This window comes from Aptenodytes forsteri, unplaced genomic scaffold (genome assembly GCF_000699145.1).
Source record: "Aptenodytes forsteri isolate BGI_AS27 unplaced genomic scaffold, ASM69914v1 Scaffold271, whole genome shotgun sequence".
Lineage (NCBI taxonomy): Eukaryota > Metazoa > Chordata > Aves > Sphenisciformes > Spheniscidae > Aptenodytes > Aptenodytes forsteri.
Genome location: NW_008794602.1, coordinates 577417 through 591474, shown reverse-complemented (window position 1 = coordinate 591474; position 14058 = coordinate 577417). Strand labels below are relative to the sequence as shown.

At 44.3% G+C, this 14058-nt stretch overlaps 1 protein-coding gene across 1 annotated transcript in view; it reads left to right on the top strand.

Annotated features, from left to right (window-relative positions):
* Window positions 1-14058, top strand: part of FANCA (Fanconi anemia complementation group A) — a 38038-nt gene that overhangs the window by 9520 nt on the left and 14460 nt on the right. The window contains exons 10-25 of the mRNA XM_009273075.1: window positions 1382-1448; window positions 2032-2144; window positions 3121-3197; window positions 3687-3828; window positions 4406-4539; window positions 5534-5644; window positions 6062-6157; window positions 6255-6314; window positions 7772-7860; window positions 8275-8335; window positions 8433-8482; window positions 9171-9247; window positions 11105-11209; window positions 11798-11940; window positions 12404-12474; window positions 13938-14037. Coding sequence (XP_009271350.1) covers window positions 1382-1448; window positions 2032-2144; window positions 3121-3197; window positions 3687-3828; window positions 4406-4539; window positions 5534-5644; window positions 6062-6157; window positions 6255-6314; window positions 7772-7860; window positions 8275-8335; window positions 8433-8482; window positions 9171-9247; window positions 11105-11209; window positions 11798-11940; window positions 12404-12474; window positions 13938-14037 — 1496 coding nt within the window. The remainder of the gene's footprint in view (window positions 1-1381; window positions 1449-2031; window positions 2145-3120; window positions 3198-3686; window positions 3829-4405; window positions 4540-5533; window positions 5645-6061; window positions 6158-6254; window positions 6315-7771; window positions 7861-8274; window positions 8336-8432; window positions 8483-9170; window positions 9248-11104; window positions 11210-11797; window positions 11941-12403; window positions 12475-13937; window positions 14038-14058) is intronic.

Sequence of the window (14058 nt, the reverse complement as noted above, 5' to 3'; positions counted from 1 at the left end):
GACTAGGGGGATTTTGGAGGAAGAGAAGCAGGCTGCTGGCAGTCAGACAGGAGTCTGCTAACCTGCTCTTCATTTGACCTTCACGTTTGTGCAGCCTGCAGTGCCACTGACTGACTTGCAGTCTGCGTGCCTGAAAAATCATAGAATCGTTTAGGTTGGAAAAGACTTTTAAGATCATCGAGTCCAACTGCAAATCCAATGCTGCCAAGCCCACCAAAAATGCATTAAACGAGTTTTATATAAGATATTTTTGTTAGCGTGTACTTTTGAGTCACCTTTGAGGGGTTTCACTTAACTAATCAGTTGTGTTAAAGAACGTTAGGATTCTTTACGTAAAATAATTCACTATTAATGAAGACCTTCACAGGAGCAGAAGGACAGTCTGAGAGTAGCATGGGAGCGCTGTGCTTCATAGTAATGATCTTGCTATATTGAACTCCTGTGCCTGAGGATAAGTAGAGTTTATCTCCTTTTCTCTTTTCTCCCCTACTTAACCTTAAAGTATTCCTCAGCAGGGGAGGAGAGTATTATGTATTAACACTGTGGACTGCCTTACCAAAGGCATGTGAGGGACGCCTGTTTTGCTGCCCCGGCTCAGTAAATTTCCTTTTCAGGGTGCTTCACTGAATGAGCCTAATAAACAAAACAAACTCTTTTAGCTGTTAAAAGAGGAGGCTTTTGAAGGTAGGATGGGACAAGAAGCAGAAGAACTGCTGCTGCAGCAGGCTGCAAAGCAAAGGGCCTCTCAGTATGTGGGCTTTGAGTGGTGTAGGCTGACGGCCAAGGCAATGTGCCGAGTGAGCTGCCAAGCTGTTTGACCTCTGCCAGTCATTTTGGGGCAGATCCAGCTTTTGAAGGAATTTCTGCTAAGCAAATGTGACATGAAGTCCCACTGCTGTTACGAGGGTGTGGCACTCGCAGCAGCTTGCTCTTTGTGTGGTGAGGGCGGGCGGTTAAGACCATTGTTTCCAGGGGTTGTTAGTTCAAAGCCTGCCTGTGCAAATCCCTGCCTCCAGACAGACTTTTCTCTCGTGCAGCTTTGCAGTGCTCACACTCGCAGATGCACTGCACAGTTAGGGTTGGGTTTGGAAATTAAATACTAATTTATGTGCATTTTTAGATGGCTTAATTATTAGCGCAGTCTTTGGAATGCTTTTAAATTGGTTCAAGGTTAGTGTTAATAGTTTTTTGAGTCTCTCTGTCGCTTTCGAAAAAATTTCATAAGAATTTAATGCTGCTGAATGGCTTCTACACATTTCCCTAATGGGGTCACCTTCTTAAAGGTGCACAAGTTGCTTGTTCCAGTTAATTCCTGTGTTGTTTAGTGTCACAGTTCCTTCCGTTTCTCTCATTGCGTTTGTGTCTCTACTTTGGGGTACAGGGGTGCTTGATGCTGTTGGTAAAGAGAAGCAGGAAGACGTTTCCACGTTGCAAGCTATGAGGTTCTGGTAAGAAACGCTGTTCCCCTGAATAATGTCAGGAGGAGATTTTTATCCACTGTTACACTTGTTACTGAAATAGGGGAATGTTCCCCACCCCATGCTACTTAACGTTTAGTATCCTCCTCTCTAATAAAACATGTGCAAGTAAAAATGCTTGTAAAAAAAGGTAAGCGACAGGTACAAAGGGTGTTCTGGCAGTGTTGGAACCAATCCTGGAGCACCCTCTTGGCATGTAGCGAGTTTCCCCTGTCACGTTTTCTCACTCTGCTTCTGAGCAGAAACACCCGGAAGGTGCTGTCGTCTTCTCCTCCAATTCCTGCTTCCAAACCCATTTTGCCTAACAACTTCGTACATGTGGAGCCAGCCCTGTCCTGTGCAGGGGTAGACATTTGACTCAAGTTTGTAAATCTGGTAGCTACGTAATGCTGAATAACCAATAGGTTTTTTAAAACACATACAAAAAAAGTATTTATCTCTGGCAATTTGATTAGATAGATGTAGAAGAAAAAATGAGTCATTCACCCTAATCAGTACCTGGTTGATTATACTTCCTGTGCATTGTTTCTGAATATTTCCTTGTTATTTGTAGGCTCACCGTGTTCAATGTGTCAGTTTATAAAAGTGCGGTTCATCCGGATTCCTTGCAGCAGTTTTTTAGACACACCCTGACCGAGGTTCTTACCTACAACCCATTGTTGAAAGGTAGGAATAGGCAGGGAGGAGTCAGTGTCTCCAGGGTGTGTTACTGTGCTGTGTCCGGAGCTCCGTCCTCCTAGGCCTCGCTGAACGGAGTTCAGCCTGGAGGACCCAGAGCCGGAGAAGCTGCCTGGCTCCCCAGCTCTTTCCCCGGGGCTATATAAGCAGGGTGCCAGATCAGACAAAAAAAAAAATTAATCTGGGCTTTAGAGGGCTGTAGTTCAGGAGAAAACTTTAGGTGGAAAATCAGTGCCTTCAAACAGAGCTTCAGCCAATGGCTCGTGAACAGATATTTGGAGTGACATCTAATAGCAGCCTTTACAGAGCAGACGTGGGAGAGCTCGGGCCCCTGGGAGTAGTTCTGGCCAAAGGAGAAACCGAGTGGGAGAGGTGGTGCTGCAGAGAGCGCTCGGGGCTGAAATGGTCTGGCCCCTGTGTGTGTTTGGGTTTAAGCACAAGGCATGGCCTTTCTCTGCTGACTGGGTGTTTCTTTTGGTAGATTAGAGGTAAAGGTGAGAAGACTTCTAATCCGCGATTGCTAATTGTGAAGCTTGATGTTTTTAGGAAGAAATACATTTGGGCTACAAAATCTCTGATAAAATCGCTCTGAGCTATGATCCAGAGCTGCTTACCTGTTGTGTGGAGAGCTGTGTTGCTGCTGGCTTCCAGCTGAAAGAGATGATTGAGGAAAAAGAGGGTTCCTTGCTGGTTCTCTGTGCGTGCATTATGTTGGCCTAGGAATGTGTGATCTCAAGAACAGCTTTGAGATGACAGTGCTGTAGTGAAATGGCACGGTCCTTGTTGCCACAGTTCGTGTTCCAAAGGTGAATGAGAGAGAGAGAGAGAGAGGATTTCAGCAGACAGTTTTTAATGTATCTGGCTGTCAAAGCCAAAGGGAAATACTGTGTGGTTAAGTTATGCCTTTTGGGTGTATTTTAAAAATCTCTTGCTGAAGAGTAAACTCTTCTTTTTCTGGGTACAGTGTCTGATGCCATCCATATGCAGAAAGAGTGGAGCTTTACAAGAACTTGTTCGCTGCTCACAACCTTGTATCGCAAAGTAAGTCTTCCTGGTATCACAAGAGAGCTTTACTATGTTGGGTTTATATTCACTGAAATATCTGAAATGAGATTATTTAAAAATAGTGCGTTCCAGTCGCAGAACCTGAACCAGCTGCCAGGAATTGTAGGCAGTATGAAGCACGAAGAAAAAGTACTCCTTTTGTGCAAGTAGTACTTTTGAAGAAAAAGGGACTTTTGTGCAAAGCTCTTAATGAGAACAAAGATAATAATTGAAGATGTGAGTTTTTACTGTTACAGACTATGACGTGAGTTCTGAAAGAATTGGAATATTACTGTTTATTTTAGCCAATGCTGGTTCCAAGCCAGAATGATATCTGGCCCTGGGAAGCTGATGCAAAAGATGCACGCAGGATAGCTTTTTTCAAAAGTCATGCAAGAGACATCTGCATGTTAATCTTGATGGTGTATTTCACTCTAGTGGGTGGCTGCATGTCATCGCTAAAATGAATTGCTATCACTCTTCCAGCTGTTCGTGGCATTCAGTGCAAAGGAGTCGATCTGCCAGCTGCAGCAAGTCCTGGAGACTCATGAAGTGAACTGGCAGCACGTCCTGTCCTGTGTTTCCACGCTGGTAGTCTGTCAGGCTGAGGCCGAGCAGCTGTTCAAAGGTAAGTAGGTATTGGCAAGCCTGCAAGCTAATGTGTGCCTGTTGCTTCTCAGGTACTGCAGGGGGAAAGCGTGCCGACTGGTGTAGCAGCATCGTCATTCATAGCTGCTCTTTTGAGATTCCTGCACCGAAAAGAACGGCAGAAAAATCTGCTTTTCCGTTCAGTCATTGCATGTCAGCGGTGACGTGAATGCCAGGCCTTGTGCCTGATGCTCCTCAAACATAGTGCACAGCTAAGAGTGGTTATTTGATAATTACCTTCATTATTAATTGGAGTAGTTATTACTGAAGCTTAGTTCTTCTGTCTCACCTTTGCTAGCAGACCTCGTTTGTTAGTTTCTTACTGATTATCTCACTGCTGGACTCCCTGCAATTCTTGCAGGTTGAAATCCTAGAGTATTTGACCGTTCAAAGTGCATGAAAAAATATAAGCGAGTCCCAAAGGTTCCCCAAGCTGCAATACACATCCTTCTTTATGTGGCAGATGTTTTATCACAGATATTTGTCTTCGTTTACTGTAGAAAATTACAGCACAGTTGTCAAGAGCAAAGTTTGAGGTTATTGTTTTATGTTTCTAGACCTACTGAGCCATCTCCTGATAAAGGCCTTTGAGAATTATGATATGGAAAATATGATCACTGCATTCCTGATAGCTCGTCAGGCTGCTCTAGAGGGCCCTGCTGTGTTCATGCCTTACTCTGAATGGTTTAAGGTAAGACTAAATGAGGCCCGACTGGTAATCTTTGTTTTAAGTATGTGAGAAACCTGTGCGTAAGGAATGCTCTGCTGCACAGCAAAAGCCTGGTTTCAGACAAGGTAGCCAGGAATGAGGGGCGGGAGGGGGGAGAAGTGATTGTGTTGGTATTAGGAATGATTTAATATTTATTACTGCCTTTGTGCCTGCAAAGAATATATTTATTTGGCTTTCTCCGGTCTTCCCTTCTTTCATCTTTTAAGTCCATCTTGCCTTTTCTAGTTATTTGTCAGGAATGCAGACGTGTAATTAGTGTTATAATCATAATCTTGGATGTATTTCAGTATCTTGATAACCAACACTGTTATTGCGCAAGTTGTGGGTTATTGCAGACGAAGCATTCCTACTTCCTGGATGTTTGCATGCAGCTGTAATTGCTGTGTTTGGCCTTATAGCTAATTGGTCGTTAGCTTTTAGTTGTAAACATGTAGGTATTTTAGGTATGCAAATCTCCACATAATTTAAACCTGTAAATTCCTTTGTATGAGTTTGCAAATCTGAGCTCAGCCTTTGCTGATAGTGTTCAGGATGTATCAAAAGGTAAACTAGTTATGTTCTGTGTAGTCTCAGACTGGCTTATTTGCCTTATAACGCCCAGGTAAAGCTGTGTAGAAACTGGCAGATTTGTGGTTCCCTCATGGATCTCAATCCTTTCCTGCATTTTGGTGTTGCCTTGTTTAGCTCCTCTGAGCGTCCTCATAGGAGCGTATCGGAACGAACTTTCAGCATGACATGGCAGGCTTTCTGGAAACGGGGCAAAGAACCTCAAAGAGAACTTCCACAGAGACTTCTATAGACTTTTTCTGGAGACTTTTCTCCAGAAAGGTTCTCTTGACAGAAAGCGGAGATCTGTAATGGATGTCTGGGATTCGTGCGCTGAGTTTAGCGTGCAGTGCTGGGATGGGGATTCTCTCCACGCTGAAAGGCTGCGTTGTCATTTCCCCTGTTCCAGGCTTCCTTTGGGAACGGTGGTGGTCACCACGGGAGCAGTAAGAAAGCTCTGGTCTTCCTCTTTGAGTTCTTGTCAGAGCTAGTGCCCTTTGAAGCAGCGCCGTACTTGAAGGTGAGAAGATGCTAACAGAGATGGTTTTCTAAAGGCTGATGCAGAACTGCTCCAAAGTGAACATACTTGTGCCTTTGACTAGGTTCAGCGTATTATTAATGTTGTTATGGTAATTGCATTACTTCTGATACATTATTCAAAACCTTTTCTTCCTGAAATAAAGAAGTACAAGATTCTTTTATTTACTTGACAAGAAGGAGAATTCCTTTCATGGGGTGAAATTTAAGCACTTCAGTGATTTTTGTTTGTTGTTGGGGAAAAATTGCATGTTGGTTGCCATGAAAATGGCTTATTTTAAAACAAGTAATAACATCTTCTTTGGGGAATATTTGTGGTAAATGACTGTAAACATTAACCAGAATTTTACACTAATTTCCTGTGAAAATGGCGAATCTTGTTCTGAATTTCATATTTCAGGTCCATATAATGTACCCGCCTTTTGTGCCAACAAAACATCGGTCTATTCTCTTGGAGTACATCACTCTGGCTAAAACCAGACTGGCCGACCTCAAGGTTAGTAAAAATTGTCTCTTTGAAAAGAGCTCTTTCTGCACCTGTCAAAATACTAGCTGTGTTGTGACCATGTGCACCTCTCTGTAACCTCACACAGGTTGCTATAGAAGATATGGGACTCTATGAAGACTTGTCTTCCACAGATGAATCTGTGCAGGTACCGGTGGTCCGTCTAACAGTTTTCTCATCAGTCATGCCCCTTTTCCTCTGGAAACCAGCTTAGGTTATCTGCCTGTCTGCCGTTCCTGCCAAGATTGAGCATGCTGCCAGATCTTCTCCAGCTTTAAGACGGAGGGGTTAGTGGCCAGAAATATGCAGAGTCTCCCACCAGATTTCACAAAAACTAGACTTACAGAAGGGACAAACAGACTGTCATGAGTATTCCGTGGTGAGGCTGCAGAGGAACTCGGCAATTAGCCAGCCGGATACTAGCCAAGCAGCACCTACGTTAGCCGTCCAGTCAGCACCTGCTGTTTGAAGCAGGAAAGTGTCGGCTACCTCTTGCCCGTCCTGTACTGTGGGGTATGGAAAATAAATCCTCCCCCACAGAATCTTCCATTTAAGGGACAAAGGGAGATCTAATGGTGGTGTATGGTGTGGGGATGCAAAGCGTAGGTTTGCAGGAACTGGGGCTGCGTTAGCTCTGCCGATTGACCAGCTCGTTACAATGGTGACACTTCCCTCTGTGGATTTGATCACATAGGAAAGCATTTTGTATGTATCTTGGTTCTTTTCAGTATAGCATGTCATCTATTTGGTGTTGTATCAAAGTGTTCATATTCAAAGGAGATTTGGGGAGGGAATCTACAGTCTGCAGTTTCACAGTGTGGTTCGCGATAAGTTTTGGGTCAGAACAGTAATTGATAAGGAAGCATTTGGCTGTATCGCTCCTTCCTATATTTTGATCACAAGTATGTCAGTCCAGGGGGCCTCATTTGTACAGCCAGTCAACTGGAGTATGTGAAATACAGCCTGGTGACAGGGTAGTTGAATGTACTGCGCTGAAATCTAGTCCTGTGATGAACAGAAAGTCGTAAGTGAAGATTTCATTTACTTCCAAGTCTGATCTGTTTGTCCGTTGAGAAGCTGGCCCAGGTTGTTGCAGTCTTAAGATGTCTTATGGCTCGAACAAGAGGAACCCGGGGCGGCAGTCCCTCTGCCTGGAGTGTAGTAGCACGGGCTGGAAGCGGAGATTATGGGTCTTAATTCCAAAGTGTACAAAGTAAAATAGAATAACAATGAAACAAATTCAGAAGAGAAAAGATATTGTCCCCATTGGGGACGGTTGAATAAACAATGTGATGTTAAGCAGGAATATTGCTGCAGTTGCTGTAGGAGGTGGGTACAGAGCTACACGGGCCTTTGGGCTGACCCAGAATAGCTGTTATTTATAACAGCCTTATCGAGGCAGGCTGATGGTTCAGGCCCGGTTTCTCCATCCTGCAGTTTTACTCTGCGTATCGGGTAGCTCTTGTTACTCGATGGCACTCGTTCAGTCACTTCCCGTCGCAGCACGGACAGCTGTTACTGACCCTGAAAGAACAAGCAGGGAAGATTACCGTCGTCCTTGACTTCTCACAACATCTTTCTCTCCTTGTTACTTGTGTGAGCCAGCCCCAGGCCCAGGCACTTCGTGATGTTGAAAAGGCCCTTCAGATATTTGAAAACACAAGGAAGATCCCAACATCTGTGATAGAAGCCAGGTACCGTGTGCTTTTCAACTCTTCTTGTTTTTAGCTATAATAATAATAATAATAAAAGCCAAGTCCAAATCAAAATAACAAAACAAGAAAAACTGAGGATGGGAGCAAAGGAGGTTTTGGGGAAACTCTTCCCATGTTATCCACTTCCTCAGTAGTCATCTAAATAGAGGCTATTTGTGCAGAGAGTGAAAAGGCATATGCACACCTGCGAGAGAAGTCCACAGTTGTTAAATAAAAAGCAAAATTAAAGAAATGGATAACTATTGGCTAATCTGAACTTGATTCGTCTCTGGTTATTCATGTTACCATGAATATTTCTTATTTGCAGGAGCCAAATTAATTCTTGAGGTAATGAGATGGCACTTGGCAGCTCTGGCATTGTTAATATTTTGCTATATTTATTTCCTGTCTCAGTATTTTCAGGCGGCCGTATTATACTTCCTGGTTTCTTCCTGCTTTGCTCAGGCCACGTGTGGTTAGTATTTGCTTTTGGCTTTCTTTTGATCCTCCCATTTAGGTGTGTGTTTGTGGACAGGTAATTTGCGCCTAACCTGCCTGTTTTTCTATTGCAGCTCCCTAAAACCCCAGATGTGCGCATGGCTCTTATAGATTCTCTAAAGAGGTATTGAGACTTCCCAGTGTTGTTTTCTGTGCTTCTGGACTTTCTCTTCAGAGCATTTGAGTTTACATCAGGTTACTGGAGGCTTTTGACACCTTGTTTACAAGCGTTGGCTAACCCTCTTGGCAGGGCTTCGTGGCCAGGCTTGTGGCTTGCTGGTTGTGGATGGGGTAGCTTATCTGCATAGGTGAATGTCATCAGTTCTGTAATTAGTCCTCTAGCCACTCTAAAATCATTATCTAGAAGTCGTCCCCACGCAGCCCTCTGACTGCAGGCCAGATATATTTTTATGCAAACTTGGGAGGATACTGCTGAATGTAAAATTTCACCGGGAACATCAGCATTTTAGATGTGTGAATACTGCATGTCACATAACTTACACTCTTATGTGATCTTAGACACGTACTATATATGACATAGGTATTAATGCATGCATTAATAATATATATAGTATTGTTTTTGTGTAGTGTGTGTTGCACGTGTGTAATACTTGCTATGAAAGCCTTGGATATAAATTTCTGGCCCTCGTGTCAGATGATGATTAAAGAAATGCTTCAGATGCTCTGTATGCTTTGGAGCCTCTGTAATTACATTTCATAGCGTAGCTGTTGTTTATGTTTAATAAAGCTGAAGTTTGAATGTGGTTACGTGATATAATAAATGTCTTTTTAAAAATTTTTTGTTATTATAGAGCTGATAAAATACCCTCAAACTTGTACTCCACATACGTGCAAGCCTGTCGTGCTATGAAAGAGAAGATCTTACAAGGTAAAAAAATGTAACATTTACTTACGGATCAGTTTGAAGAAAAGTTAATATTTCCATTGATGCCCTCCTGAATTGAAAGTTTTCAAAAAGTGACGGCTGATTAGGTCTTTAATCTGTATGTAAAGACGTGTGTGTTCTTTATGTCTTACTGAGGTATTAAATAGTTACTCTCGTAATGACGTTCTCTGCCTGTCCTGCTTGGGTGGGATTTTTCAGTCCGTGTGGAGCTCTGTGCTGTGCTGAGGCTGCAAATGATGCCTGAGCTAGCTGATTTAAATCTAGCTCAAATACATCAACGTGAATCAGCGTTTGCAGCTCAAACGCTTCTCAGCTCCGGCTAGCTTGGGGTGTGAACCCGCTGTGTTGATCCCTTGCGTAATGGCACTTGTGCTGTCTGAACTCACCATCATCCCCTTTTAAGAATGGTTTACTGTGGGTGACTGAGATCTGGGGAAACAGGAGGGGCTAGGAACGGAGCCAGCGGTAAAGGGATTGCAGCGCGGAGTTTACATGCGTTTGGGTGGGAAGGCCCCACTAATTTCGGGTCCCATCACTGTAGCCACATTGCTGGTGCGGTGTGTGTCAGTGTAATAGATATTTAATGAGCTCTCCTATCTCTTTCAGCAAGTGGGTGTTTCAAATGCATCTTAAAATGGGCAACATCCTCACCACAGGTTTATACGAAATGAAAAGGTCAGGCTGGTGAGCAGAGATCATTCCCAGAGCGTGGTGGAGATAAGCGTACTCGGTGTATAGAGACGAGTCCGTAATTGACTCCCGCTCGGGGCACGCTGGGCGTTTGAAGCTCTCTGGAGATGCCGTAGCTGGAGAGGCGTGACAAAGCAGTCCCGGTGAACCGCAGATGTGCAGCAGTCTGGCTGCGGAGGTTGTCCTGGCAACCGGCAGGGATGAAGGATCCCTTCGTGCCGGGATCAGCAGGATCCCGACGGGCAGCCAGAGCTTTGCAGGAGTCCTTGAATTGCCAGTGACCTCTAGTGGCACAGCCTGAGCCGCGTCCCCTGCATCCTGAATAGGCCTGATCTGCGTCCCCTGCCATCCCCTGCATCCTAGTCCGTCCCTGGGGCTCTTGCACAGGGGCTGGACTTAGGGCAGGACGGAGTATCGGTCAGCTCTAAGCCTGCCCTGTTCGTTAGTGCTCACTCTTGCACAAAAAGGTGGCAGTCTCCTAATACCTTGTTGCTTTACAGTGTGTTTATAACAAGTATTAATTTTAACCTTGTTATTTACTTCTCTTGTTCACGATTGAGTGTATGAGACACTGTTCCCATCTAACAAACTGTACTGGGTGGTTTTTGGGGCTGCGCTGTGGCAGCTTGTTGCTGGTGGCACTCTCTTTCTAGTGGTAAAAGGAATTTCCTTTTATTTCTTCTTTTAAACAAAAACCAAAATAGAGTAGCACATAGCATCTGGAGACGTTGCATGGTGTTGGGCTTGAGGAGAAGCTGATGACGTGGTATTCACGCTGTAACGTCTGTCTCTGTGTTTTGAGACTGGTTCTAGCCTTTTGAGGACAGCAGATGTTTCTGTGAGGGGCAGAGAGCTAAAGCAAGTAGGAAGGAAACTCTGAAAGGAGAACTCTTTTGCCTCGTCTTTAAAAACTTAATTCCTTTCTGCAACTAGGCATAAACTCATAAATGATTAATCAAATAGCACATTTCAAATGTAAAACCAAAGCCGTATATGTGGCAGATTGACAGTTTGGGGATCTGTTATAGCTTACAGAAAAGTAAATACTTTTACAGAAAACGTATGCAGAGATTGCTGAATGCGTTTTATGAACTGATGTAGTGCACAAAGGTAAGGGTAATGTGTTGCATTTCTCTCTTGCTTGTCCAGATGAATCAAAAGTAGAGACCAGCCATTCCGAAGAGCCTGTTGAGCAGCTGAAGGCTGAACTGTCTGAACTAAGGCTGCTGATTGTGGACCAGGCTAAACATGAAGGTATGCAGGAAGGCAATTATAACTACCCATAACTGACTGTTACAAAAGCTGCGTTAATAAAATGTGGCTAATGCTAGCCAAAGCAACAGCAGTAGTTACTTGCCGCTGGTACCTGAAGATGGTAATCTTTCAGATCTGTATAATCCTTCCAGCTATGAAAATATATATATATATATAAAAAAAAGTCTGACATATTTCCCATGCTTGAGTTTGGAACTTCAGGTCTCCATCTTTGTGATGACCGCTCGGTACCGCACCGATCTTTGCCAAGACGGGCAGCCCCGTTCCTGGGGCTCGCCTGGTGACTTTGGCCCCCTTTTGAAGGCTGTGTCCTTTCTGGTGTGAAAAACTATTCTTGATGTGTGTTGGTAATAGTACTGGGGGAAAATAATGCTGTCTTCGAAAATGAAGATGATGACCACTGTGTTCCAGCTAACATTTTTTGCTCATTAAGGCTTTTCATAACATACTTTGGGCTCTGATCAATTAGAGTATATATTTCACTTGTTCTTCTTCCTGCTATGTGGAGTTGTAAATCTTTCATGCCTTCTGTCCTGGTTCTCCTCTTCTCCTGTTACCTTCCTGCAGATGTGCCAGCACAGATTGCAGTGATTTCTGACAGACTCGCAAGCGTCTTGGGTCACAGCAGTGATGAGAACGAAGCTGCTCCTTTGAATTCTCCAATCCAAGTTGACGTTTCTGCCCCCAGGCTGGAACCCTGCCATCAGAGTGTGGGTACCCTCTGGCTTGGGGTCAGAAACAAGCGGGGTTGAGTAGGTAAAAACGCATCTGGGTAGTACGTGTGAAAGGTTGCTTTGTCTGTGGAGGACAGGAAATACACTTCTCCTTTTGTCTACTCTGTGCACAGGCTATTCGTATGTTTTAACCTCCTGGAAGTTGCTGGGTGTCCGGTGGCGAGATCTAGAGATATATTCTATTGGAGCAATCCTGTGATGAGCTAGGCTTTCTTCACCAGGCTTGTCTAGATATTTGTTGTGTGCTGGGATCATTCCTGGGCTGTTACGGGCTTAACTTTCCATCTCGGTGCCAGTGGATCTGTACAACTTGCAGTGAATGTCATTAACCAATTTGTCTTTGCTTTAATGTCAGGAAACATAATATATAGGCAGCACAAAACTAGATCTAGATATCAAGCCCGACAAGTAGGAATTAGCAGTGTGTCTCTTATTCCAGGTTGTTGATCTTCTGCTGACATCATTCTGCCAAAACCTAATAGCTGCTTCCTATTTTAACCCTCCCGACAGGTAAGCTGTGAGTAAAAGAGTAGGGAAATCGAAACTGGTTCATACGCTAGAATTCCAACATTTGTCTAGGGGCGAGGAGGGACTTCTGGTTGTTCATACCCACTGTGCCAGGCTGGCAATGGCAGGCTGCTTTATTCTGGGTTTCTGTAACCTAAGAACTAATGCGCTTTGATGTATATGTGTAAATAAAACGTGTTTCTCCTCTGTTGTTACTGACCTCTTCAGAAAAAAGCGGCATTTGGCTCTGCTTTGTGCTCTGCGACAACATATAAAAACTTTGCGCAAATACTACGTGCTCAGGCTGGCGTTTTCAGCTCAATGGTGGGGGATGGGGAATGAAGCAAATTCTCTTTGTCCAGGAATTACTTGCTGGCTGACACTACAGATCAGGAGAGGACAACGCTTGTCTTTTGACAGCGAGCACTGACGTATCTTCGGGGTGTCTTTTTGGCACGTTCAGTGCTTTTGCAGATCCAGGCACCTCAGCCTTCATCCCTGATGCCATATCTAATACGAAATGAGTGAGGCATGAAGCCTAAAGCTGCAGGCACAGGAAGAGCAGCATGATATACCTTCTCTCTGCCTCCCGTCCCCTCTTCCCCCTGGAAGTGACGCAGTTTGATTCTGGCCCGTATGAGAAGGGAGAGGTAGCACTCCTCCACCGCTGGAAGGACTCTGTTAATGCCATCTCCTTCATGATGTAACAGAAGTCTATAAACATTGTGGTCAACATCTCAGTGGAAAATGGCTTTGTTGGAAAACAACAATGTACTGACAAGCTGCCTGTGATCCCAGCTGCCGACAGTACCGAACTAGGTGGCTGCCTCTCTGGGGTGCAGCGTGCTTTGGCACCCGGTGCATCTTTCCCTCTTTTACACTGTTTCGCCCTGGAGCAGGTGAATCTGTATTGAAAACCTGTGCTGAAAAGTAGCTGTGGTAAACAAGAGCGTCCCAGGAAATTGTTTCTAAACTCAACTCCCCATCCAATCCCCTCTGAGGATGGTTTTTTCCTGTCAGCTGGGTGGGAAAGTCCCTCCCTCCCTCCCTTCCTCTGCTTTGCGACAGGACCTTGTCATATTAATTCCTTTTTGCTCTTGCTTTGTTTTTTGATCCCATTTATTGCTCTGCCTCTGTTTACCTTGTGCTCTCTGTCTGAAAAAAGCTGACTGTGCCCCAGGCAGCTTCCTCCTCTCCTTGCTGTCATCTCAGAACACCTCTTTAACTATATATTATCAAGTATTTGAGGCAGGGCACTGGTGGAGTTCACGTTTCTGTAGGGGTCCTCTGTTCAGATACTCCAAAAGTGACACTTCCTTTGAGCCTATAAATGGGATGATAATTGTCCTGTATTTACAGACAACTGTGGCTCAGGTTCAGTGTGTTTAAGCATTTTTAAATACCTTTTCCTGTATTGGGGATAAAAAGAAGCAGTAAAATGAGCATGTGGTTTTTACCTTCTGCAGGCAGGGACCATGTCTCTCCTTGTTCGTGAAGATGATGTGTGGACACAGGAATCTCTTACCTGCGCTTCTGGGCAGGCTCTGCCAGCTTATTTATCATCAGGTTAGTTTTCCAACCAAGAAG